The sequence below is a fragment of the Equus asinus genome, chromosome 6, assembly GCF_041296235.1.
Source record: "Equus asinus isolate D_3611 breed Donkey chromosome 6, EquAss-T2T_v2, whole genome shotgun sequence".
NCBI lineage: Eukaryota > Metazoa > Chordata > Mammalia > Perissodactyla > Equidae > Equus > Equus asinus.
Genome location: NC_091795.1, coordinates 66,192,429 through 66,220,204, shown reverse-complemented (window position 1 = coordinate 66,220,204; position 27,776 = coordinate 66,192,429). Strand labels below are relative to the sequence as shown.

The window sequence follows — 27,776 nt, the reverse complement described above, 5'->3', positions numbered from 1 at the left end:
TCAGGGGAGACTCTGACCAGCCTGACTACTCACTTGGTGACTAGATTTGTGACATCCCCAGGATCACTGTAGATGGGAGACCCAAAATGCCACTATCCAATCTAGTTCCTCTAACAGAGAAGAATGAGCCCAGAGAGAAAAAATTACATAAATAAACCAAAAAGGCTCCCACAATCACAGCCAGCAAAGTGAAATTCAAAATACAGAAATAAGTTTTACATTAAGAAAAACAATCTAAAAAATCAACAATTAGAACAAATTCACTCCATATGAAGTCTAATTTTATGGAGCAGTCTGGCAAAGACCTTAAAATAACTGTTTAGAATACTCAAGAGATAAAGGAAGGGATAACTTCTATTTAAAACAGCAAGAAATTACGAAAGACAGACAGTACTGAAGTAAGAAAAAGCATATGTGAAAACAAAGATATTGGAAATACTGGAAATGAAAATGTAACTTCAAAATTTGAAAAAAATAACAGATATGATGAATTCTAGACAATTGGCAACTCACAAGACAGTTTTCTGGGAAATGTACCCAAAACAGTATACAGAAAGACAAAAATACAATATATATACATGGTGTGTGTAATATATATATACATACATACATATATACATACATACATATGATAGCTTGAGATAAGAATCCAATACAATCTAATAGGAGTTAGAAAATAGGAACAGAATGACTACTAGGATAAAAATACTCCAAGAAATATCTAAAAATTTCCCAGAAGTGAAGAAAGTTATGAGGCCTCAGATTCAAAGCATATGGCCAGTACTTATCCCAAGTAAATAAATTCATACCTACACATATCATAGTGAAACTGTGAGTAAGAGAAAACCTTAAAAGCCACAGGAAATGAAAGAAAAAAATAGAATATCTACAAAGGAGCACCAATTATACCAAAGACAAGTTTCTCATTGGTTATAATAAAAAACATAATGTCTCAAAGCACTGAGGGAAAACAACTGTCAACCAGAATTCTATACCCAGTTAAACTACATTCAAAAGTGGAGGCAAGATAAAGACAATCTGAGACATACAAAGAGTACGCCTGCCTCTCAGAGACCTGCACAAAAAGAAATTCTAAAGGACACAGTTCAGCTAACCTAAGCAAACCCACAGCACTCTCAACGTAGTGTCTACTAGACATCTCAAACTGATCTTTCTGCTTTTACTATCATAGCAACACAACAAAGTAACCTTTTCATTTATTTATTTATTTACTTATTTAATGAAAGGACTGGACAAGATGCTTTCTTTTTTTGTTTGTTTGTTTGTTTTTTGGGTGAGGAAGATTGGCCCTGGGCTAACATCTGTTACCAATCTTCCTCTTTTTTTCCCCCTCCCCAAAGCCCCAGTACATAGTTGTATACCCTAGTTGTAAGTCATTGTAGTTCTTCTGTGTGGGACACAGCATGGCTTGATGAGCAGTGTGTAGGTCCACACCCAGGATCTGAACCAGTGAACCCCAGGGCTGCCGGAGCCAAGCACAAAAACTTAACCACTCGGCCACAGGGCCGACCCCCTAAAGTAATCCTTTTAATAGGCCAGATCATGATACTCCTCTGTTCACAAACCCTCCAACGGCTCCCCATTCTAATCAGAGTAAAACTCAAAGTCCTAACTACAGCTTATACTATCTAGTCCTCATTACCTCTCACATCTTATCGTCTACAATTCTTTCCCTTACTCGCTCCACTCTAGACACAAATGGTTTACTTGCTGTTCCTTAAATATTCTAAGTTCATGCCTCTCAAGACTTTTGCACCTGACCTTCTCTCTGCCTGGAAAGCTCTTCCACCAGCTATCCAACTGTTGATTATAGTGTTCACTATACTAACCAATATGTTCAAATCTTTCACACTAAATTTTTAATTGAGGTCATAACAGTTTACAACATTGTGAAATTTCAGTCGTACATATTATGTGTCCATCACCATATAAGTGCATCCCTTCACCCTCTATGCCCACCCTCAACACCCTTCCCCCGGTAACCACTGAATTGTTCTCTTGGTCCTCACACTAATTTTTTAAGTCAAGTAAAAAAAAGAGAGAGAAGTTAAATAATTTGCCCAAGGTTATACAGTTAATAAGTGACAAAGGGAGAATTAAAACGTAGATTGACACCAAAGCCCTTGCTTAATAAAAAGGCATTATACCCTAAGTCCTCAGTTACACATTTGGCTTGATCTAGCTCATGACAGAGATACTATCAACTCTCTACTATTTGCCTCAGTGGATTTCATTCATTCATTTGGAAAAAAGATCTATTAAGTACCAACTAGTTGCTTGACATTATGCTCTGCCCTAGGAGGGGAGTAGTAGAATAAAAACTCCACATTACACATAATTCAGAAAGCATGTTCCTGTGGCTTTGGAATGTATTCACAGATTATATTGTTTTTAGGAAATTACCTTCGTAATCATGTCTTATTCAGGTTACCTTTCAGACTGATTTCAATCCTTGAATATCTACCATCAGGGTGGAGGTTAAAGTAGTTTTTAAACAACCTGGGTGATACGGATGGCGTGCTAGCTGGAGAATGAAAACATCTTACAGAAAAATGCACTCAGTGGATAACCTATTTACAACTGACTAGAGGTGAACTGTGTCTCATTCATTTTGGAGGTATTCCAACTCTCTTGGACAACTGAGGACATTTATTACTGTTAAACTGCTTTCTTACAATAACTGAATGACTCACCCCTGACCTAAAGAAATTATTTCACCTGCAGACACAAAGCAACTAATTTCACTTTTTAAATGTGAAATACATTTCAAGCCAACATATGAAGCAAAATTTCCAACAAATTATTAAGACTCAATAGCCAAGAAACTAGTTATGTGTAGCCTCAGATAAGTAAAGAGTAAGCCTCTGCCTTACCCTCATTTCCCAAATAATAATTTACTTAACAAGCTGTTATCACCAAGGGCTTTTAGCACCAGAAGGAGGAAAATCCTTCCCCTTTCCCATAAACAGTTTCATTTTGTCAGGCTAAAGAGCAATTCCCAATGAAAATTCATTCAAATAAGTTACTGGGTTGAGGAAAATAAAAACAAAGTATTTATTTACTGATCATCAATAAACTTTTACCTTACCACAATTCTTTATTTCTCTTTCCTTATTTTTCATTTGCTAATCATTAAATAATTGCAAAGAAAAAATGAGTTTGTTTTTGGGACAAAACCAGAAATTGTCCCTAACCTTGAAACAAAGTAAATGCTGTGTTTACTCAAGCACAACATCGTCAGTCACCACCAGCATCATCTGAATGAAAACAGCCATAAACAATTTCCAAAACCAAACTCTTAGCCTGGCTATTCAGAAGAACACACTTAGATTCCCCAAACACTGCATATCACATATCAGATGATACACAGGCAACCAAGGGGGAATAATTAGTACTGGTCTAATACACAATACAAAGACATAAGAGCCTTATTCCTTCATACAGATGAAAACAGAGGCAATCGAAAAACATGTACCTATCTACACTTAAAAAAAAAAAAGAGTGAGGCTTTAAGGGAAAATGAAAGAGAGATAACCTGATAATTTTAGAATCATCTCCAAACCACTACTATGTTTATGTTCTGAGGAATTCTTCTTTTCTCACTCACCCAAGTCTAGTTTTGCAAAGCAAAGCTGTAGCTGCCTATAACATAAAAAACAAGTCAGACTATTGACTTTTTACTGGCGGAGGGGGCTACATCCTTATAATTGGAGCAGCATACCCTTTAGGTTTAGAAGAGAAAAATTATCCACAATGTAAAAAGAAGTGTTTGCTTTACGAGCGACATGCTTTACATTTTCCATGCACTAGTCTAAAATCATCTACTGATAATACTGAACAAACTGATTTAGGCTTCCTGGTACAGGTAGGAAGAGAGAACAAACAGCTTGGAGAAATACAGTACAATTTCTGGTAACAGAAACTTTATTTCCATTCATTTTACACATTCATGTAATTTCCCATTTATCCCATCCAGCCCTTCACTCTTTTATGCAACTCTGTAACAAACACACATGTACTTTATTGATAATCTGAAAGCTACTTACTAGGGTTGATACATATTAATTTGTATACAATTCCTAAGATACCTTTTATTTTTATATCCATTTGGCTGGAGACTCTCAGAAAAGAAAAAAAAAAAAGATTTCCGGGGGGAGGACACAAAATCCAAATTCCTTATCCCAGCTCACAAAGCCCAACAATCTGGACAACCTCATTCAACTTCATCTCATACCATTCTGTTCTTTAAACACAGCAAAGGCTTTTTGCACGAGCCGTTCCCATTGCTTCGAAAGCTCTTCCCTCAGAAAGCTGCTGCTTCTTGTCATTCAGTCCTCGGCCTGCTATAGTGTAAGAGGAATGAGACTTTCCTTACCACCAAACTTTATCACATAAAAATACATATTGCTATCTGATAGTTTCTTATTATTTTCCAGATGTCCTTTAAAATATAAACCCCATGATATCAGGGACACTCTCTGTCCTATCCACTTCTCTATTCCCAGCACTTAGAACAGGGCCTAGCACCCAGTAAGGAGCTCAATAAATACCTGCTGGATAGATGAACGACCTATATAACTCACCAACTGTTAAGTGCACCATTCTAAAAACCAGGTTGACAAAGAAAGAGGAAAACTGGAAAAGAAAGTATAAATAAAAGTGCTTTCCAATGACAAGAGGTTTCACCATTAGAGCCAGCAGGTGATTCAACTCCTGAGCTTCCCCAAACATGTAGAAACACACTCATAATCTCCACATACCAAGGAAGATATTTTCTACTGAAACCCCCAAGCAGCCTATCAAATTAACTCTGTTAGCCTAAATGATACCTTAAGAGCTAATTTTTTTCCCAAAATTCAAGAACAAAACTCGGTACTGGGTTCAGGTTTGTGTAAGTGTTATCTAACAGGTTTGTATTGCTGTGAACATAGGGTAGAAATTATGTTTCAAATGAGCAGTGTTTCTGAGTTCTAACAAACACAACATTTAATCTGAGGTTATAACCTTTTCCCTTCTCTTTTAAGGCTCTTTAGGAGATCTCCAGGCCTGCAGCTTCAACTATTGCCTCTGTATGGCTGACTCTCAAATATACACCCCCAGCAAGGGTGACCAACTGTCCCTGTCTGCCTGGGACAGAGGGGTTTCCCTGAAGGCTGGGGTTCCAGTGCTAAAACACTGGGGCAGGCCCAAGTCACCCTATCTCCAACTCTGACCTCTCTCCGAATTTCTCGACCTTTATTTCCACTGTCTGCTATCCGTCTAGGCAGCCTCCCAACACCACCTCGAACTCCACACGTCTAAAGTGTCAGCCCACCTCCTGTCAGGCCCTTCCTTCTCCTCACCTTGCTTTGTCAATGGAATTAATTATTTTTCCCATTACCTGGGATGGACAGCTCAGTAGTGGAACTTTTTCTTGGTCCTCCATTTCTTCCTATTAAATTGTCTAATTTATTTCTCTAATCCCAAAGATTATTTTGCTAGCCTAGAAGTTCCTCTAAGAACAAGAACTATGTTTTACCAATATTTTATCCTCTATAATGCCTGCCTATCACAATTTCTTATATAAAGCAGGTGATCAATAAACTTTTGTTAAACTGCTAATCTCTGAAGCAGTATGAAGTTCCAAAAAAAATCTGGATTCCACTGCTGGCTCTGTTACCAACTAGTTATGTGGCTATGAACAAATCATTTGGTTTCTCAGGGCCTATAAAGGAAAATAAAATCATTATAAAAATGCTTTGAAATTCAATGAGATATTATTATTTGGCTTACTATTACAAAAAGAGAAAGCAACGACCCTAAATTATATAAGCACCCAAAGCTGCTCATGAGAATGTCTCCAAAATACCTCATCACAGCCCCACACAAACCTTAGTCCCTTTTTCAGGTCCTCATATGCCTCTCTTAGTTCTACAGAGATAACTGTTTCAAATTTAGATCCTAATAATTGTCTCTAGGTTTACAGCAACTCTGGCTACCATATTACACTCTCAGTGGTCAAACAAAGCATTTCCAACAGTCTCTGGCACACAGCAGATATTCAAGAAACCTTTTGTTGAATGAATAAATAAGGACCAACTAGGACTGGTGCCAGCTGCTGTGCATTAGCTGCGCCTTCAGTTGGGCAGATAATTAAAAAATCAGGTATTAAAAAGGGAGGACTAGAACTGTAGGGATTCACAATGGTGAATTCACTGTGCCTATAAAAACACAATAGCCTAATCCAGAGTTCTGACTATTCAATGAAACTTCGGTCTACTCCCCAGCAAGGAAAGATCACTTTATAAGGAAGTGATTTCAAAACTCCAGAGTTGCTGGCGTTTACGATAATAAAGGAACTGAGAGGTAAAAATGGAACCATGCGAGGCTCCCAAGAACAATGCAACAGAGTCTAGTTGTTTGTTTTGGTTCCTCATCACACAATCCTGGGGTCAGCAAGGAAAAGGGAAAGGTTCCTGAGCGAAGCAGTCCTCGCTCTTTGTGCCAACTCTGTGCAGTCACCAACCACAGCCCCGGGGAATTCCAATCCTGCTTTGTTAGCGGAGGCCTCCTCACTAAAAGAGCAGACATCCTCTTTGTCTGAAGGCTCTTTTGCTTTATTTATTTCACTCCCATGTCAAATTAATACAAAATACACAGTGTCTTGAGACTTGAGTACATCATAAAAATTGTAACTTTTTTACAAGTGATTCAAGGTCCTTCATAAGCAATGCTCACTAAATGTTATTAATCTACAAAATACTCCTAAAAGATCAGTTTACCAATTCTAAAGGAAGTTTACTAAAAATGTATCCAACTTCCCTCAATCTTTCATACCCCAAATCCCCAACTGTCCCGGTTAGAAACTAGAAAGCAGTACTGGACACTGAGTAGAATGCTCAGAGCTGAAAGAGGCCTTAGAGAGCTGAACCCTCTTATTTTATCAAAGAGGACACAGCAGCCCAGAAAGGCTAAATGGCTTTCCTATTGTCAACAAAGCTGGTAGTGGAACTCAGTATTAATTCATACCTCAACAGTCTTTCCTCTACACTCCAAGGGAGGTGGTGGTTGAGAGTAGGGGTGTGGGAGGAAGCAGACCACTCTGATTTTCCTGTTTATCACAGTCAAGAAGTAGTAGAAAGTAAAAAAAGAAAAAAACCCTGATAGGAGAGAGGCAGAGGGTTTTGTTGAGTATTCTTCCCCTGTGCTAAGTGTTATGCCCTGAGTCCCTGCTAAAAGTAACAGAAATGAACAGCCCAGGCCATAGCTGGTGTTTAGGCCTTTGTGCTTCTTGAACAGATCACTGGAGCAAATTATTGTTCCATAAACAGATTAGTCCAATTTCTATCCACAAAGCTATCTCACTCATAGCGGATAAGTATTCCAAGATAAGCATAAAACCCGCAGACCGAAATCAAATCACATATGCTGTATACCCAATTAATTGGTCATTAGACTATTTTGCACCAATAAATCAGGTTCCCTGACTACAAAGTGGTTTTCCAATGGCTTCATCCATCCACTGAAGTATGGTAACATAGAGCTATTTTTTGTTGAGTTCTGATTAGTTATATTACTATTGTTAATCGAGAAATGTTACCTTCATTTCTTCAATCTCTTCCACAGTATGGTTATTTTTCCTAACTTAGAGATTTTTCCAATCTCCAATTATTTCATAAGCTAAATTCTTCACTCCATTCATTCTTTAGTCAAGTATTATGTTTATTATTTCAAGGTTCATGTTTATTATTTAATCAATTAACCTAAACAGTGACAGATGTGCTGCAAGATTGTGTGCATGTGCATGCACATTTTAAAATGGGAACATAACCCTGAAGCATGGAGAAATTTTAAGCCTGAAAAATGATTTGCCCAAATGAGATCCAGTGAGAAAGCTACATATCAACAGAAGCCATCTTAACCTCCCTCACCACCATCAAACGCTTTGAGTTCACTGCAGCTAAAACATCAGCGGGCTGTTCTGAAGCCTCAGCTGCAGGCACAGGCAATAACAACAGTGACCAAATCTAAACTGAATTACCCATCAGAAGGCCATGGGGAGAAGAGCACGATTCGGTGGATTAAAAGAAATGGTTAGAAGGATGTACCAGATTTGTTGGTTCTCTTAATATTTAATATAACCATTCCCTGAGATCAGGAGAAAAAAATTAATATTAAAAACTCTGGGTCTTTACTAACAGCTGAGATAAAGGTTACTCAGGTAACAAGATTCTTCCGTTATTGTGTCTAAATGACTCAGTGTTATTATAAGAACTTTAAAAACGAGCATTCAAAGCTCCAGAAAGAAGGTAATATTGGACTTAACTATGAAGTGGGCTTAAAAAGAACAATTCAGGGGTCACAAACCAAAGACACAGAATTTAAACATTAAGACATCCTACTTTCCCCCCAAATCCTTCAAATCCACTACAGAAATGGGAAATTTAAAAGATTTTATCTATGCATAAAAAATTAATATGGCTTCTCAGAGTGGACCATTATTTAGTTATTCTTTAATTATTAATATTTCAAACAAAATTCACAGGACATGCAGGAAAAAGAAAGTGTCTTATTTAGACATACTTGCCAAAGGAGATGAGAATAAAGGTTTAAACAAAATTGCATATTCTTTCATTTAGAGTTGAATGACTCTTTCCCCAAATTTCAGACAACACATTCTATTTATTTCTCACTCAACTGCATCTTCTTTATAGGGACTTGGTCTTTCATTCTTCAGTAAGGTAGACAAAATAATTTTTTCATTATATTTCAATTGTTTCTAAGAAGTTTTCTGTTGAATTTTAATTGTAGTAGCTATAATTAACTGTTGAAAGTTTAAATACATATTTAAATTACTTCTATCCACCATAATTGTTGATGTCTATCAGTCAGCACTAGCACTTTATGGAAAAAAATACTAAATGCCAGCAGTTCATTTTTTCAGGCCAATAATGTGAAAATGATTGTAATTACTGCAAAAAATATTTGTAGGTTAAGCTATATCTCAAGAAGCAGAGCAATTCAAATATATGAAGAGTAAGACGATATCCAGTATTCACAAACCTCCCTACTAGATTGAGAATTGCAGTCAACAATTTAGTCCCCTTATAGTTAAGTTTTTCATTTACGGTTGGACAAGTGAAAGCTATATTCCCCTGCTGCACACCCTAGTTATGGACTTTGTTCATTTTCATTGCAAGCACAACTTAAAATACTAAGGTCATAGAGAGTAAACAAGGAAATACAAATTTCACCAGAAACTTGAATTTAGAGTTATGACTTTAGTGCACTTAATCACTCCAATCAAATGCTTAGGCAGGTAATTATGCATAGGAAGGTAAGTTTTTAAAAGAGAGTATGAATATTTTATCGAATTCTAAATAGGAAGCACTATATAAGAAAATCAGATTCTAAAAAATTAACTCAACATATTGTTTATGTGTATGTATGCAAGTGTTGCTTTCAAAAAATTCCCAGAAAAAAGAATAGTGTTTCCCACTCCTATTTATTCTTAGATGATTGTTTAATAGTGAAGTCAGTTTACATGTGAAGACATTTTGAATAATCCTATTAAAAACCAATTCAAACAATGTGGCTCATGTTTAACTCTTCAGTCATTTATCCATTAATCTCTTTAAGTGCTTCCTTCCTTAACACAGCTGTAGTTCAAGAGGTGGCCAGCAGTTGGCCCCCATTTCAGCGGATTTTCATGAAAGTCCAGATTTCTTTCTGCAAACTTTTAAATGCTGTATGCCTAAATAATTTTTTCATAACTTAAGAGCTTATAAAAAGCTTTCAAAAAGATCCCAAAGAAACAGCTTCTTTTAAAAATAAAAACCAAACAAAAGGAAGCCACACACACTGTAAAGATGTTCTCTGCAAAACATTCTGTTTGGCAAATCTGAAATGTCTCCAAAGGGATCAAGAACCACTTGGTTTGGAAGCAACAGTTGAGAACTCATAACAAGTTGGTTAAAAGCCAACAGTGACAGCCATGAGGAGCTCCTTAAAGCAGATTAGGAGTGGCTGAGACACCAGGCACTGGGCCTTGCCTAGTCTCCCCATTCCACTTATGTGGAATGCCTTTAACTGTACCATTCAAACACACAGCACAAAAGCCTCTGTCATTGGTCCTCTGTTCTTTTCTCCTTTTACGCTCTCCCCTAAAGATTGCAACCCTTCTAACTATGATGTTTATGGTGACAACTCATAAACCTACATCTCTGTTTCTGTTCCATCACCCAAACTAATCCCTTATCTCCAAGTTCCGACTTAACTATTTCCACCAGGATATGCCATCATCATCTCACACCCAACACATACAAAACAACAAACTCATTCATCTTTATCAAATGAATTCCCTCTTTCAGTTTCCTTGTCTTTGTTAACATCAATCTCATTTTTCTGGTCACCAAGAATTAAACCACAGGAATAATCTTGGACTCCCTGGTGACCTCCATTGCTCACATTCAGTTGGTTCACGTGGCAGAGTGCATTTTTCAAAGATGGCCACCACAATATCGCCCACCCCACGTGTATTTCTACGATACGATCTTGCCACTTTGCCACCCAACAGTGGAGTCTAATTCCTCTGCCCTCACATCTGGATGGGCCTTAAGACTCACTTATAGGGGCCGGCCCGGTGGCGCAGCAGTTAAGTTCACACGTTCCGCTTCTCGGTGGCCCGGGGTTCGCAGGTTCGGATCCCGGGTGCAGACATAACACTGCTTGGCAAAAAGCCATGCTGTGGTAGGCATCCCACATATAAAATAGAGGAAGATGGGCATGGATGTTAGCTCAGGGCCAGTCTTCCTCAGCAAAAAGAGGAAGATTGGCAGTAGTTAGCTCAAGGCTAATCTTCCTCAAAAAAAAAAAAAAAGACTCACTTATGACCAAAAGAATGTGACTAAAGCAATGCTATGAGACTTCTGAGGCTAGGTCAGAAAAGACCATGCAGCTTCTGCCTGGTTCTCTTGGAATACTCTCTCTGAGGGAAGCCAGGTACCATATAAGAATTTCAACTACACTAAGTCTACCATGCTGAGAGGCCACGTGCATTCCCAACTAGGCCCAGTCTTCTAGCTATCCCACCAAGGTCCCACAAGCATGAATAAGGCTGTCTTGGAGCCTCCTGACCAGTTCATCTGCCAGCTGAATGCCACCAATTGAACTCAGTAAACACCCTGGGCAGAAGAATCACCCAGTTGAGTCCTGCTCTAATTCTTGACACATAAAATCATGAAATATAATAAAATATGTCCACAGCTTTCCTTCTAAGCATTCAATACATCATGTGTGGGGTTGTTACTATGTGGGGCTGGATGTTAACTGAGATGTCACTTCTTCCTCTCCATTCCCAGAGCCACTGTCACAGAAGCAGCTCTCATCACCTCAGATCTAGATCGGTATAACTGACTCCAGGCTCTCCTCACTACAGTCTGTCATTACAATTAATCTAACCTAACATTTCCAACTGAAAAACTACTTTCACACACCAACACCACAACCAACTTCAATCTCATGATGTTTTACATTTGTAAAAAGTTTTATAATGCAAAACAATCTTCATAAACATCTGTTTTACTTGATCCATACAGCAAAGCCACAGAGATCTGCCAATAGGGCAGATATTCTTTTCCTTACTTTAGAGATGAAGAGCCCAGAGGCTAAGGAGATAAACTTTTGCACAATCTCACTGCCAATAAATGGAATAGATACAACTAGAATTAAGAGTTTGTGTCACAAATTATTGTTGTTTTTCTATTCTACGATGCCTCCCATGATCTACTTCAGATCAAAAATGTTCAGTGCCTCTCCCCATCCCTCCTACAGCAAACCTGCTTTCTAGGTATCCATATTTGGCCTCAATCTCTCCAGTTGTAAGATATTACCTACTAGCTCCACTATAATCAGGCTGGCTTATTTACTCACTTAGCAATACGACATGCTGAACATTTGCTCACAAAGCTTCCTCCTTCTCCTCCTATCTACTTAAACCTTCCTCATGCATTAGCACAAATTCCACCTCCTCCTCCAGGCCCTACTAGCCTATCCCTTTTGGTCTCTCTCTCTGCTATTCCTACGGAATTTGTACATTTCACCCAAATTTCCACAATTATATTGGATTGTTTATCTTGTCCAAGTGTGCCAGTCTTATTTTCCAGGCTAGTATTCAGCTAACACAGATCCGCACATACGGCGATGCCGGGTGCTAACAGCCAGTGTCTGTTCTGACCAGTCAGTGCCCATGACACACCATTTGTTAAATATTTTGAACTTCACCCCTGCCTATTTCCCCAATTAAACCATAAGCTCTTTGAAAATAGGAACCTCGTCTTATAAAGAAGTATTATATCCTCCAAGCCAAGGACAGTAGCAGGCACACAGCTAGTGCTCAATATATATTTGTTAATTGATTTGAAGGGAGTGAAGTGTGCTGTGTTGTGAGAAGAAAATATTCCTAAGTCATGTCTACACTGGAAAGAAAGAGTTGAAAAGATGATAAAATATTTTCAAGATCAGCAGTTTAACGTCAGGGACATTTTTTAATGTGTCATTTCAAGATATTCTGTGTAGCCCATAACTGCCAAACTGTTTTATAAATGTTTTTACCAGGAGTGTGAAGAAAATGTTTCAAAAATATTCAAGGAGTAGATGTCTTAACAGCCCAAAATAAAATGTTTGCTGAGGCTACACGGCTGGCAGAACTCTGCTTCATTTCAAAAAGTTTCCAGGCAATGGAAATGTTTTCCTGGAAAATACTACCTTTTATTTAGAGAACACTTGCCATGAACACTTAGTCATTAAGTAATTTAAGGTTTCCTCACAAGCTTCTTGGAGGAAATCTATTATACGAATGAACGAAATTATCAGCACCTATAATGTCGAAAAAAATACGTTTGGCTAAATATATGAAATCTACCAAAGTATTTTTCCAAGTAAGGGGGAAAAATCTCTTATACTGTTTGGTCTATTTACAGTTCTTTTAAAATTTTCTATATGATAAAATTACCCAAAAAAGCACAAAATCCTTAAGTGTTTGTCTGTAATATACACAAACCCCAAAACTGGAGGGCTTATTTTATTCCAAATGCCAAGTAATTTTCAAACAGACAAAACAGTCATTTCATTCAATGAAACGAAATGGTAACTTCAAAGCTATTTTTAGCAAAATCTTTGAGTTTGCTTCAAATCACCTTTCAACGAGAGAGCAACTTGGTTTGGACATTTCATTCAATCATCTACAGTAAATCATACAATGAAACCTAAGAAAACAACTTCTTCTAAGAGTTTTGAAGCCAACCAAGTCTTATTCTTTCAAACATCAAAAGACAACTAAATTCTACTTCGAGCACATGGTTTGTACATTGAGTCTTTTAAAAATGTACACAAAAGGATATTTGTGTTGTTTTACCTGTTTAGGATTTCAGTGAGTTTCACAAAGCCAGTGTAAGCCAGTTCAAATGCTCCTCTGTGCCTGGACTGTAAAAGGTGTTGTTTAAAGTAATCTCCAATTTCTTTTACCTTTAAAACAAAATCAGAAATGTTCGATTTATGCTTACATTTACAGATGTATTTATGTCAGTAATATCATTTAGAACTCAGGTCTAGCTGTCCATCCATTTAGCACTTACTATGTGACAGGTGGTATTTTAAGCACTTTTATAATATCACAATTAATCCTTACAATTATTCCATGAAATAAGTACTGTTATTATCTCCACTTTACAATGGGGAATATAAGGCCAAGTAACTCATTCAAGGTCACACAGCAAGTAGGTGGTAGAGCCAATACACAAACCTAGGCAGTCTGGCTCCACAGCTGACCATCTTTAACTGCTACACTCGAACTGCCTCCCTATGCCAGCTTTAGAAACCTCACTGTGTTCTCTTTGTTATCTCATATCATTCACCACCAACAGCAAATCACAGAAGGTGACAACCCTCACACACCTAGGTAAGATAATTACCTTTTTTTCCTCTTATAAAAATTTTTCTCTTGTGGTTAAAATATACATAACATAAAATTTACTAGTTTTACCATTTTTAAGTGTACAATGGCATTCAGTACATTCACACTGTTGTGCAACCATCACCACCACCCATCTACAAAACTTTTTCATTTTCCCAAACTGAAACTCCAAACTATTAAACAGTAACTCCCAAAAATTACCTTTTAGAGATATACAAATGTTAACAGCAATGCAAGATGTAGTGCAAAGGGCCTCCTAAAAATCGACAGGCTTCACTTTGAGTCAGAACCATGGGATTTTCCAAAATGCTACCCAACTGCTTTCCTACATGGTGTCTTCCTCCATGCAAGGTCAGACAAATAAAAAATATGACAATTTATTTTAAAGAAGACATGACTGACAGTTGCTGATGAAGGTTTGCACAGAATTAACTGTTAAATTGGTTGGGCTGATTGTATTTTTCCTCCATTAAGATTTAGTGTCTACTGGCTTTAGAAAATCCAGAATTTGTATAAAACTCAGGACCCTAGCTATAACTGGCTACCTCTTGACCCAGGTCTCTCCAGCAGATCATGATGGGGTATGGTGAAAAGGCAAGCTGACCCAAGATAGCTCAGAATCGCTTACCTAGAGACACCTTCCAGCTCAGCACAGTGACTAGATTAGTGTTCTGCACACATTAGAGATGATAAATCATACAAGGAGTAAACATGTGACCATGGGCAAGTGTCTGAGTTTCCTCATCTATAAACTGGGAATAATAACAGTATTTGCCTCATAGGTTGTGTATTAAAATGAGTTAATAAATCTAAAAGCTCAGAACAGGCATGTAACCTATAATACAGCTCAGTTCAGTATGAGCTCTGTCTGGGTTTCCAAGCAGAAGAAAAGTAAAGACATACTCTATACTCAAATATATCTGATTAGAGAGACAAGTGATACATTTAGGGAAATAAGAATCAGACATGAGACCAACGAAGAACTAGAAAAGCAATATATAATAGAATTTTTAAAATTCTAACACTTTAATATCCCGAAGAGTGACATGTCACGTTCTTCAGTTAACGTTTTCAGGTAAAGATCTGATGATACTCCTAATTTTTAATATTTTTTAAAGGTGACATACTACTACTTGTCAAAAACCAAAGTCAGGGTAAGCCTTATCATTTTATGTTCAATACAGTAATTTCAGAGAATATTTTGAACAGAATTATCAAGCCGTAAATCTGAACTTAACTCACAAGGTAGATGTAAAGCTCAGTAATCCTACAAAATGGGGACCAGAAGAAACACCAGTTAGCTAACTTATTATGACCATCATTTCTATTATTAGAGACATAAAAGAAGATTTCCAAGAAAGTATTTTAAGCCACAGAATATAAAAACAGGAAGTCACAGAGATGAGGTCTCTCTAAATTCCTTAATTTTTTTTTTCAGAATGCTACAGATATTAAAACATACTTCAGGAAAACATAAAGGTTACTGGTAAAGCGCTTCTGGACTTACAACAGTTCACAATCTAGTTCTTAACCAAAGATCAGATTTTCCTTGCTTCCTTTATCCTAAATCCTTTCAAAGTGGCATAACCCAAAAAGCACATAATAAAATGAAAGACTTGAGAAGTGTGACTAACGGATGGTCTTCTCGAGAGTGGACCTCCATCCTAGGTAACCCTGGCCTCAGAAAACAGAGTGAGGTTCTAAGACATAAGTGAGAGGTAGACAGTTTTTCCTCATTCCATTTTGCATTTCATTTCCCAACAAACCCAGCTGGGTAATACCCACGCTTATTATGAATTTTTCCTTTGAAGAGAGTATAAAATGTCTGTTCATCAGACAGTATTTCTTCAGCACCCACCAAATGCTGAGCAGTTCAGTGCTCGTGCTGACAGGGAAGGACAAAACAAGATGTCTCTCCTCAGGAGGCTATCGGCTCAGAGAAAACCACTAGTCTAGGTGGTACCCATTAGAAGCTTAACAGCTCCAAGAAATGAAAGATCCTTCTGCACTGAAATAAATGATTAGAAAAAGCTTCATGTCCAGACCTTAAACAGGATATACTTGGGTGAACCACATGGAAGAGGATAATTAACAGGAAAAAAGGCTGGAATACTAGAATGAATGAATAAACATTTATTAATACCTGCTACCTGCCACTTTACTGGGTCTTTTTATATGAATGAACACAGAATATACAGGAGAGGGTTAGCAGATCTGGCTGAACGGCCTCGAGGTTTCATGCCAGAAAACTGTGGAAGATAGGCTTGCAAAGATGGGATGTACCTCATTAGAAAGGGTGGGAGGAGTCAGCAGGGCAGTGTGGTCTATGAGAAGCTGGACAGGGAGAAGGGGCGGTGCTGATACCCTCCCACTGGATAGTCAGACGACAAGGAACATATTTGACCCAAACGACTTGGAAAATTAATGACAACAGTTGAATCAGAAAAAGAATTTTTAAATTTAATTTAAAAAGTGAAAAAGTCCCCTGAAAATCTAACTCATTTGTCTATTAGATACCACTAAGTTCCTATTTAAAGTTCACAAAAAGCTTCCTTTTAACAGGGATGATGTCTTTACAAAATATTTTCTTAATAAATAACATATATCTCAGGATTTTCTGAAGGGAATTAAGGTAAAAATGCAATTAAAAAAAGGCACTGATTTCTATTCTTAAAATTAAATTCTAGTCATTGTCTCTTTAAGTTTAGCATATGCTGGTTCTAACTTTTCATAAAACCTAGTTCTATAGACAAATTAATATGCTTTATGGATTTACAGGGTGTAAATTTCCATAGGGGAAGACAGCTACATGCCATGTCTCTAGGCATCTAGAATTCACCAACAGACTAATTAGGGGAGCTCATCTAGAGCATGAAACTGACAAAGGACAAATGTAGATACATTTTTTTATTTGTCCTTTAGAATAGAGAGAAATACAGTAGAAAAATCAAAGCTAATTCCATTCATTATAAATTAGATAAACCCAAGGTGGGACGTTTCTACAAAGAGTAGGTTAAGATCTGAGACTCTGGAGCCAAGAGGGCTGAGCTCAGGAACCCTACTCGGCCTCCTGACTAATATAAGCGAATTAAGCAACAGTTCCCTCATCTGTGAAATGGGCATAAAGCTAGAACCTACTTCACAGGATTATTCTGAGAAATAAATGAGATCATGCATATAAGCATGTAGCAGAGTACCCGGCACAGAGGAGCAATCAATATTGCTAAGTGTCCACTTTTGTTTTTATTTTGTATCATCAAGTAGTGAAACTTAATCCGTAAACCTTAATTTAAATTTTAACTTTAAGACACAGCGAGTTCTTATAACCTGAGGAATGTTAACAGGAGTTTCTAATTCCACTTTGGTTAAACGGAGCAGTTTATAAAAGTTTACACTACAGTAAGAAAATTAATGTTTTAAACTGTCCATTCTCCACTATAGTGATTTCTTACTAACACCCTGGATTTCTTCAAAGACCAAACATTGTTTTCCTACATAATAACAATAAAGATAAGTTTTCTGGTATTTATACTTCTTCTTACCAGAATGTTTATTCTTTGCTTTCTAGAAATTCTTAATCACCTGCCATTTTAACTACTGCTCTTTAGTCTGACTTTTTAAAATGAATTTCTGTCTTTATCCCCTATTATATTTCTAAGCTCTCTGAGGTCAGAAAACCACACATTATACTTCTTCACGTTCCCACAACACCCTTGTAGCAAGGCAGTCAATAAATAGGTGACAAAATGATGTGGTTACACACTCAACTTCATTTCACAGCTTAAAAAATTCAATAAGTACTTATTCATAATTTGTAAAAAATAAACTTTGGCAAAGGAAAATACAAAAGGCAATTTAAGATTTATGAATGTACTGAACGTACATCCCATTTATAGTCCATTACAGAAAATCTCAAACAGTAACAAAAGACACTGAGGGAACATATAAACCCAGTTAGCCATATACATCATGAAAATTATAACAGAATCTAAAGTAGGAGTCAAAAAATAGGTAATTTATAATAGTTGGTAATTATTTTTATTCATATGATTTCTGTGGTAATAATTACCAGGAAGGCGAAAGAAGATAAAGAAGTCTACCCAAAAGCTTCTTTTTAGGCACACTAAGGGAAATACATAAACATACGAATTGATAGTCCAGGTGGAGGAAGTGGTTGAAAAAAACCCACAGGCACTGAGTGCACCACGGAAAGAGGAGCGACATGGTGAATCAAGCAAAATTCTACAGCAGCAAAGCATCCAGCTTCAAACCTAGACACACACCAGTCAGGAAGCTGTGAGATAAGGTTGCACGCACTGCTCACTCTTTCAGGGTCTCGACTTACATCCCTCAAAGCCTGTTTTCTCTCTGCCTCCTCTACAAGGATATTATGAAAGAACCTTTCATTACGTGATTACAGCGCAGAGGAAAGTCAGACGTGCCTCTAAATGAACACATTTTCCTCTTGGTGAAGTCACGCAGGACACACTGGTTCACAAGAAATGATCCAGGGAAATGGATCACTTGCTAAAAAGTTCAGCAGCAAGTTGCCTTACTGTCCTGTTGCTTGCAAAAATTTGGTTGATTATGGGAAATAGGGAAAATTAAATTTAAAGAAAAATTAAATGAGCAGTTCAGAACAAAGGCAGCACTGTGCCGTGTCAGAACATAGGCTGGGAAGGAGAAGAATTGGGTTCCTGTCCCAGAGCTGCCACAAACCAGCTTTGTGATCTTGGGCAAACCAGGTAACATCCAAGGGCTTCAATTTCCCCTTGTACAAGAAAGCTGGATAATATCATCTCTGTGATCCTTCCAGCTCTAAGAGTTTGTGAATATAGCACTAAATATTCAGAATTAGAAACAAGCACCAGTTCTTCTCCTTATACAGCAATAAAAATTCCCAAATTGTAATCTTCCTACCTGCTGGCCTGTTATAAACTATACTCATGTAGGCAGATTTTAAGTGGTCACCCCTCTAACAAAGGGCTGTAAAATCAGGATGAGCCTAAAGGAACTGAGGTACGAAAAAAATCTTGCTTGTCTTCTATATTTGAGACCTCAAATTTCAAATTATAATAGAATCCTAATACTTTCTCAAGAGTGAAGGGTGAGTGGGTAGGAAGAGAAGCATCAGTCTGAACAGCTGTATTTTAGGTTGTATGGAACAGCTTCTTTCAGCCATTGAGAGAAAAGCAGATCACGGTTATTATTCCTCTTGGGAATAAGAAATTCAAGTTCCAAATTCTCGCCCACAACGGGCAGCATTCTGCCCACAAGTCACTTCACTGCCTCTGTCTCTGCAGGTCTGTTGTGGTCACCCTCACCTAAGGTGTTGACTCTTACATTCGTAGTTTTGCCAGCAGGTGCACAGACCTAGTGTTGCCAGGGCAAACACACCCTTGGAAGGAAGGGGTACCCTAGGCATGGCCCAGCCACCCCAACGTAAATTACATTCTTTTCTGTCAATTTATATTTTTAACTCAAAAGTTTTAAGTACATGGGAGTATTTTTTGTTTAAGGAAATTTCACGCAGCAAAATTTTATGTTTAACAGCAGGAATCCTCTAGTAATACGAATAACACTAATCTCTTGATGACTTTGGATTTTCACTGACTAAATGCTTCTAAACTGATGCATTTCTTTAGTTAAAGTCAGCATGATCAAGAACAAAGTTCTCCACAGAGGGCAGGGTTTCAAGGTCAGAAGACTGCTATCACATACACTCTTGACCGCTTATTCAGTCATTAATTTCTTCTCAAACATACATATGTGAGGTCACCATGTGAACATCGACATGGAAAAATGACTGGACCTCATTAGAATGGAAACTAATATTTTATAGAAAAACAGGATTCTATTTTTTATTCAAGCACACAGTCACTGGAGAGCTCTTTGGTTTCTAAGAGCCTTTCTTTGCTACTGCTGCTGTTTTACAAACATCTCTTTTATTTTATATTAATTCCCAATTTTAACATGGCTATCCCACGTAAATTAAATTCACAAGATTTGGGTGCTATGTAAATGGTGTCGAGGCAAAATGATTTTCATAGGAAGCTTTCAGGTCTTTCTCAGTTGCAGTAAAAGCAAAATATGTTTCCCTTACTTTTTTTTTTTAAATACTATCCAACAAACCCAAAAAACTAAATGTTTTAACTTGTCCTTGAAAAGTTAAGAAGTCAAGGGATTCTAGCACATGTTTACTTCTTAGTAAGACGGTGAACATCAGTGAAGTAATCATTAATCATAGCTGGATTCCTCAGCAAAGATGTTGGCATTGGCACTCTAGCCAGTCATCAGCATGACTGCAAGTAACTCTAGGACACTAACGCCTATTTGATTTGGAAGAGAATAAGGAACATAACGATGCCAGCAGTGTACTGTTTCCCTCTGCCGTTCTCCATCCCAAGGCATTGCAACATCACAAGCCCAGCTGTTATCCAGATGCAAGCACACAAGCCACAGAGAGTGTGAGAATAAAAATATTAGCATTATTTCCATGGAACAAGTCACATGGTTATTACAGAAATAATCAGCATTAGCATACTACAATATTTGTTTTGTTCTTAAATGTCGTAACACCCTAGGGGTAAAATTATCTTTATTTGAAAAAGGTTAAAAATGAAAGTACATGTTATATATCTTTGCTGGAAAATGGTGGGAAATGGATTTGTCGAAACCATATGGAAAGGAAGAGGGAATCAATTAAAACAGAAATCTAATAAATCTAAAATATTTCCAAATGAAATGCTTGTGGTAAGCTAATTTCTTGTAAACACTGCACTGAAGTCGTTTGAACAGTCCCAGATGGTGAACTAACTTTGTGGTCTTAAAATAAAAATCTGCCCAAAAAACTCAAGTGACTACAACTTTATTATCAATGTAATGGGAAAAGTGAGATTGATAATCAACCAATACATTACTTTTATTTCTTGGCAAAATTTAAGAGGTTAGAGTATTACTAAATAGATAATTTCATTTAAATTTAAAATTTAAGTTTGTATGTGTTAAATGGAGAAATAAAAATTAAAATGATAATATTAAAGTTAAAAGTGAAGTAAAATCTACTGTTATTTATATAACTTAGAAAAATAAAAATATTTCCTAAAATGCCATAGTTCTGAAATGTATTGCAAGCTCTGATTCCTAAACTATTGCGAACTTTCTTCGGTTAACATTTGTAGGATTTTATTCAAGAAAAATTCAAAACTCCTTTTTTTTAAAGTTGGGTTATAAATAAAAGTTTGTGATTTATGCTTTGACCAGAAATTATACCAGTTTGTGATTTATGCTTTAACCAGAAATTATACCCTACCTGCTCCACTGTCAACAATCCGTCAGGAGATGCTGGCACAGACTGCAGAGGCAGAAGCTGGCACAGTGTGCCTAAAAGTAAAGCCACTTCCTTCATACTTCTCCAACAACATACCAGCACCATCTGAGCAGTTACATCACATGTTTTTCCTTCTTTACCTTAAAAAAAAAACAAAACTATTGCAACACGAGACATTTATTACTCATATCCCAGGTTTCTTAGAACAAGCTTATTCATACTTTCCCCAAGAATAATCCGCTTGAACAAACCAATTTGTCATGTTATATTTATTCAGGAAAAAAGAACATTTGTTGAGCATGTGCTATGAGTAGGAATCATGCTAAGTATTTTTTTAATATACTATTTTCAAAATAAATTTAAAAATAAAACAAAATATTGTTTCAAAATTAAGCTTCAAAACTTAAGTCTAACCTTTGGAAATTAATGAAACAAACTCTCTCTGCCTCTCAGTCATCCATAAAATATGACTATAATAAATATAGTTCATTATTTATTTTGGTGAGGATGGCTGTTACATCAATAAAGGAGTAGAGTAAGACTTTGAAAATCAAAGGGAAATACAAATTCTCTTTCAAAATATATTTAAATTCCATGGCCAATAAGCTATAATTATCCTTACTCTCTTTTTCTAGTTTTAGGAATATTTTAGTACTCACATTTAAAAAAAGAATCCAAGACAAACTATTAAATTTAAATGGCAAGTTAACAAACAATATTTATAACATAACCCCATTTGAGTGTTTTAAAAGCCCACTAAACTAGAAGGATAAATGTACATCCATATAAGTATACAGACTAGGTCTAAAAGGACATACACTCAAAAGAGAAGAAGTGAGATGGGGGAGGAAATGCAGGGGGATTTTAATTTGTTTTTAATTAATATTTACCTCTGTATTGTTTGAAACTATTACACAATAATGCATATATTTATATGTTATTTTGTGTAACTAAAAAAACACAAAGAAATTTTTAAAAGACAATATCCCCATCTAGTGGAGAATGTAGAATGTGTAATAAACCGTTAATATATTACAACTTCTGATGACTTTTCATAGCATTATAGAAAATTATAAAATAACTAATGAGAAAATAAGCAGTAAGAACTCAAATTCTGGAGGCTTGGTACAACAGAGCTGCTCATACTTTACTGAGTAATACAACTGTTTCCTTTAAAAGGCTGCTTGACTATAAGGACTGTCACAGCAGACCACAACGAACCACACTGCTGAGAAAAGCCACTGCTGCGCAAACCCCAGTTCACTGTGCATCACTTTCAGCACCGGGCTGTCAAGACAGGTTTGAGCTCGCAAAAGCTTTTGCTGTAGCACCTTATATACTGCGCTGGGGCACACTGTTTTCTGCTCAAAGTCTTGTAAACTCATTCCCCAAAACCATTCATAAACTCAAAAAACACTTTATTTTCTAGAAATGTTCTGCCCAGGTCTGCAGCCTCTGATTTACCAAATAAAAAGAACATTTTATTTGTCACTTAAACACTGATTACAATATTACAATACTGATTTTATATATGCTACCTTTGATTTCTGCAGCAGTATCAATATTCGGCATGCTGGCATTCAAGTCCTCCAAGTCAAAGCTATCATGTTCTTTCAATATTTTGGCTTGATTGAAGTAATCATTACTATCTCGTGGCTGAATCTCACTCAGAATCGTCTGTAAGCGGCTGGCTGACTCTGAGGGAGAGAGATGAGAATACATAAAGCCCCAGTGCCACATCACGTGCAGATTTCCCTTGGGGGTATTTGTTCTCCAAAATTTTGTAACTTTCAATACTTGATATAAGCTCTATTTAGAAGGGACTCACAGGGTGGATAATGTGAAAATTATTTATTTAAGGTCTTCATGACATTTGAATATACTTTTAAAATATGGCGAATATTTTAAATGGATTGAAGACAGGACAAAAAAACGCAATAGAAACTGTCCCGAAGACAAAGGCTGCCATCTCATCCACACTGCTTTCCTACCGTTGTCCAGGAATCTCAAATACGGTGCTCAATCACGCGAAGAAGAGCAATAAACTTCAATAAATTTTGTCTTATGAGGTTGTTTCCCTACCTACAACATAAGTTATCAAGGTTGAAGGTAAAGAGTTAAAAAGACATGAAAGAAACCCCAAAAACAAAAACAATCTTTTATAAAGCCCAGGAAAATCATAAAGACTCCATATTTGACTTTAAAATGCATTATGTAATATACTGCTTTCTAAGTATGATTTACAGTCCTAGTGTTATATTAAACTTGATTTTTATTCCCTAAGCACTCACTGGATTAGGAAATGTAAGCTCATGAATGCAACATTTTGTCTGTCTGTTCACTGCTGAGTCGCCAGTGCTTAGAACAGAAACAGAAACTGGCTCATGACAGAGGTGCAGTAACATGGGGTGAAGGAATGAATGGATGACTAGGTAATACAAAGATAGCCAGGCTCAGATTTTTAAAGAAAAATAATAAGTAATCATCTGAAACCAATTAACAAATCAAAGAACAGGTATTTACTATTTACCTGTTATAAACACTTATCTTTTAGGTATTTAGGAAATACAAAGACCCAAATTGCCATCATGATGATTTAACCAACATCTTATATTCACATGTGGCTTCCATGAAATTTTGCCAAAAAACAAATTTTTGACAGGCACGACAAAGCAACACAGGCCCAAAAAGAAATCATGGAAAGACTAAGAAAAAAGAGGGATGATCAGAATTTTAAAGAATTTTAAAAACCCTACCCATTCATTTTTATAGCTTTCAGTAGAGATTTTTTTCAAGGAATTCACAATGCATGGCAGATAATATGAGAAAGAAACAGGAAAAATGGAGACAACCAAAGGAAAAAAGAAAAGGCAAAATTAAGGAAAAGTGTGTGGGCCACAGACAGTTTTTGAGACTGACAGATATTTTAGAACTTCAATAACATACAGAATTCTAGGATATTCTGCAGGCCCTACCCACAACAGGTGAGAAATATGCAAGATTTCTCATCTCAAATATACTGGTACTTGCCTGATCCAAACAGTAACAGTAAGATTGGATGTTCCTTATTCCCATCCAGTGTTTAAGCAGGAAAACTAAAGCATCAAATTTTGGTATTTAGACCATCAGTCAAAATAAACAAACAAATGTGTCTTACTATCATGAACCATCACCAATCTTCCAACTCATTTTTAGTAAAGAACAAAATTTAACATTTTCTATGCAAAACATACCACTCCAGGTTACTTTAATTACCAGCCCAAGGTATTGCATTGTATGATCCAGCGTGTGTTTATGATACACTCAATGTGTTTTTAATACAAGCCTCTCATTTGCACTACAAAATGCATTGACAAGCTTTATTTCAACACCAAATGTAAATTTCCTTTATGATTTTCTAGGCTTTCTAAGGAACACTCATGTTAGTACATACCTTTAACAGCCAATCCCTTCTGGCCTATTGCAGCACAGGTATAACGCCACCAAGGGCATCCCAGGTACTGAGTTTGGTTCCTATCCTTCCAGGAATTGTTCATTCATTGACGTGCTCATTATAACAAATATTTATTGTGTACCTACTTCTACAAAGCACTGTGCTAAGAACAAAGGAGGAAAATATGTAGACAAGATCCCTGTTAAATTGCAACAGTTCCATGAAAGAGAATTCGTTGGGAATGGGAGAGTGGTAAGAGACAAGACTGGTGAGGCAGCAAGAGCCAAACTATTATATAGGACCTGGTCTGAGGGGACTACAGTATTTTACATAGGAGGGGATGGGAGTAGGACAGGGCACAAGGGTCAAGTAAAGATTATGTGTAACATGATGAATTACATGATTAGAAAAGATTACTTTGGATGTAGCAAGAAGGAAATGGAAAGAGATAAGGGCAGACGTAGGGAAACTAGTTGGGAGGCTCCTGGAGTAGTACAAACAAGAGAAGATAAAAGTCTGGAGTAAGGGAAGAAGATGCAGATAAAAAGAAAAGACCTTTGAAAGACATTTAAGGGCTAACAGCGAAAGAATGTGGAGACAGGCTAGATATAAGGAGCAAAGGAAAGGTCAGCAGCCCTAGGCTCCTGATTTGTGGGAATAGATCTTTGGTGGGGCCATTTGCAAAGACACAGGAGTTGGGATGGAAAAGGTAGATACAACTTCATGAGTTCAATTTGGGACATGCTATTTTTTTTTTTTAATTAAACAGTCTTTGTATTTCAAATGGTCTTCGCCCATTCCAGATTCCTAACAAGTTGCCTTCTTTGACTGAACCCCATGTACTGCCCACCTCTTTAATTTATATTTCCTGCTCTTCCAGTGCCAGCAATTACCTGGTAGTTGCGTTCTGAAATGACAATATTATAAAACCCAATTTACCCCAGGGAGGAAGTACCTTGCTCATCACCCAGTTATTTATTTATTTAGGTTATTTTGTAATAGTTAAAAATATTACTTAAAAGCCATAAATATCACTAATAATAATAATAATTTCTTTTCTTCCCTTTTTAACTTTTATATCTCTCCGAAGAAATGATAGGGGGTAAAAAAAGAGAGAAAAATATACTAATTCGAGCTGTTTTCGTCTGCCGACCTGAATCCGTGTCCATTGGAATAAGGCCTTCTGGGGAAGAGCTCTGAATGACTGGAGACACAACGGTGGAAAGCCTGTACGACATCAGAAGGAGTTTCTCCACCACAGCTCTCCACTCACTCACCAACTGCAGGCTGCTGCAAGGACATCAAGGAAATTTATGCTAAGAGCAAAAATCAAAAATTTTAAATGCAAATTAATAGATAAAAAGGAGTTGAAAGAATTTAGGTTTCAAAATTGTGCAAACTGTGAAATGTTTGAGACATAAAAATATGTATATATGTACATTTTCTAACCTACTTTTTAAATATCTTTAAGGCAATAAACTACATTCCTTTCCCAGGAACGTACACATCCTTTCCCAGGACACGTTCCAGTAAGAATTTAAAGCTCAGAAACGAGTATGCAGGAGAGAGCTGGAGATACTCTTACTTTAGAGATAACTTCTGCAAAGCTGCTGTTATACAGTGCACTCGCCCATACATTGGAAACGATGCCGCCGCCTGGAGCAGAGAATTTTCAGCCTGAGATACTTCTTCCTCTAGATTTTCCAGCAAGCACTTGATAACTAGAAAAAGCAAACAAAAAACCAAAGTAATGACAGTTTAAAAACATTTACAAATTTGTGAACAGCAAAACAGTTCCCACGAAAACACCCAACTCAAATGAACTTTACACTAAAGATTTTGAATAAAAAAAAAGAGATCTTGCAAGGTTATCCAGCCTGTTATCCATTTCCAGTTAAGATGGAACTGAGTACCTTTCCCTGACTTCCTGGATCCATTTACAGCAGTCACTCTGATAGTCATTCTTCCTAGACACCCTCTAGGTGGGGTAACAGACTCCAGGCCTGTGTGCTATGTGCTACCTGGACAGCAGATGTGTTTTTATTTTTTTTAATAATGGCTTTACTAAGACATAATTTACATACCATATAACATATATTTTACATGTACAAATCAATGGTTTTAGTATATTCAAAGATATGTGCAATCATAACCACGAATTTTAGAACACATTCACCGTCACCCCTCAAAAAACCCGCACCCATTATCAGTCACTCCCCTTCCTGCACCTCTCACCTTCCCCAGGCCTAGGAAACCACTTAATCTATTTTCTTTCTCTACACATTTGCCTATTCTGGACATATCATCTAAATGGAATTGTACAATATGTGGCTTCTTTCACTTAGCACGACCTTTTCAAAGTTCATCCATGTTATAGTATGTATCAATATTTCATTCCTTTTTACGGCTGAATAATAGTCCATTGCAAGGATGTGTCATATTTTGTTTACCTATCAGTTGATAAGCATGTGAGTTCTTTCCACGTTTTGGCTACTATGAACAATGCTGCTGTGAACATTCACGCACAAGTTCTTATTTGGATAAGTTTTCATTTCTCTTAAGTATCCGCCCATGATGGACTGAATGTTTGTACCTCCCTCAAATTCACGTTGAAGCCCTAACCCAAAACGTGATGGTATTTGGAGGCACCCTTAGGAAGTAATTAGATTTAGATGAAGTGATGAGGGTGAGACCCCCGTGATGGAATTAGTGTCCTTACAAGAAGAGAGACCAGAGCTTGCTTTCTTTTCTGTGTGAGCACAGAGAAAGAAGGCTGCTGCCTGCAAGGCAGGAAGAGGATCCTCACCAGGAACCAAAGCTTGAACTTCCCAGCCTCTAGAACTGTGAGAAATAAATGTCTGTTGTTTAAGCCATCCAGACTATGGTACCTTGTTAGAGCAGCCTGAGCTGACTAAGACAATGCCTAAGGGTGGAACAGTGGAGTCATATGGTAACTCTATGTTTAACCTTTCGAGCAAATCCCAGATTGTTTTCCAAATGGCGGCATCATTTGACATTCCCACCAGCAGTGTATGAGGGAT

At 37.0% G+C, this 27,776-nt stretch overlaps 1 protein-coding gene across 6 annotated transcripts in view; it reads right to left on the bottom strand.

Annotated features, from left to right (window-relative positions):
- Nucleotides 1–27,776, bottom strand: part of THADA (THADA armadillo repeat containing) — a 307,081-nt gene that overhangs the window by 241,590 nt on the left and 37,715 nt on the right. For all 6 annotated transcript variants that reach the window (XR_006529036.2, XM_044772317.2, XM_070512173.1 and 3 more), the window contains exons 18-22: nt 26,321–26,456; nt 25,889–26,025; nt 22,841–22,999; nt 21,285–21,442; nt 13,415–13,524 (exon numbers count right to left, since the gene is read on the bottom strand). Coding sequence is in view for 5 of the 6 variants with exons in the window: in XM_044772317.2 (XP_044628252.2) it covers nt 13,415–13,524; nt 21,285–21,442; nt 22,841–22,999; nt 25,889–26,025; nt 26,321–26,456 (700 nt within the window). In the remaining variant the exon portion in view is untranslated. The remainder of the gene's footprint in view (nt 1–13,414; nt 13,525–21,284; nt 21,443–22,840; nt 23,000–25,888; nt 26,026–26,320; nt 26,457–27,776) is intronic.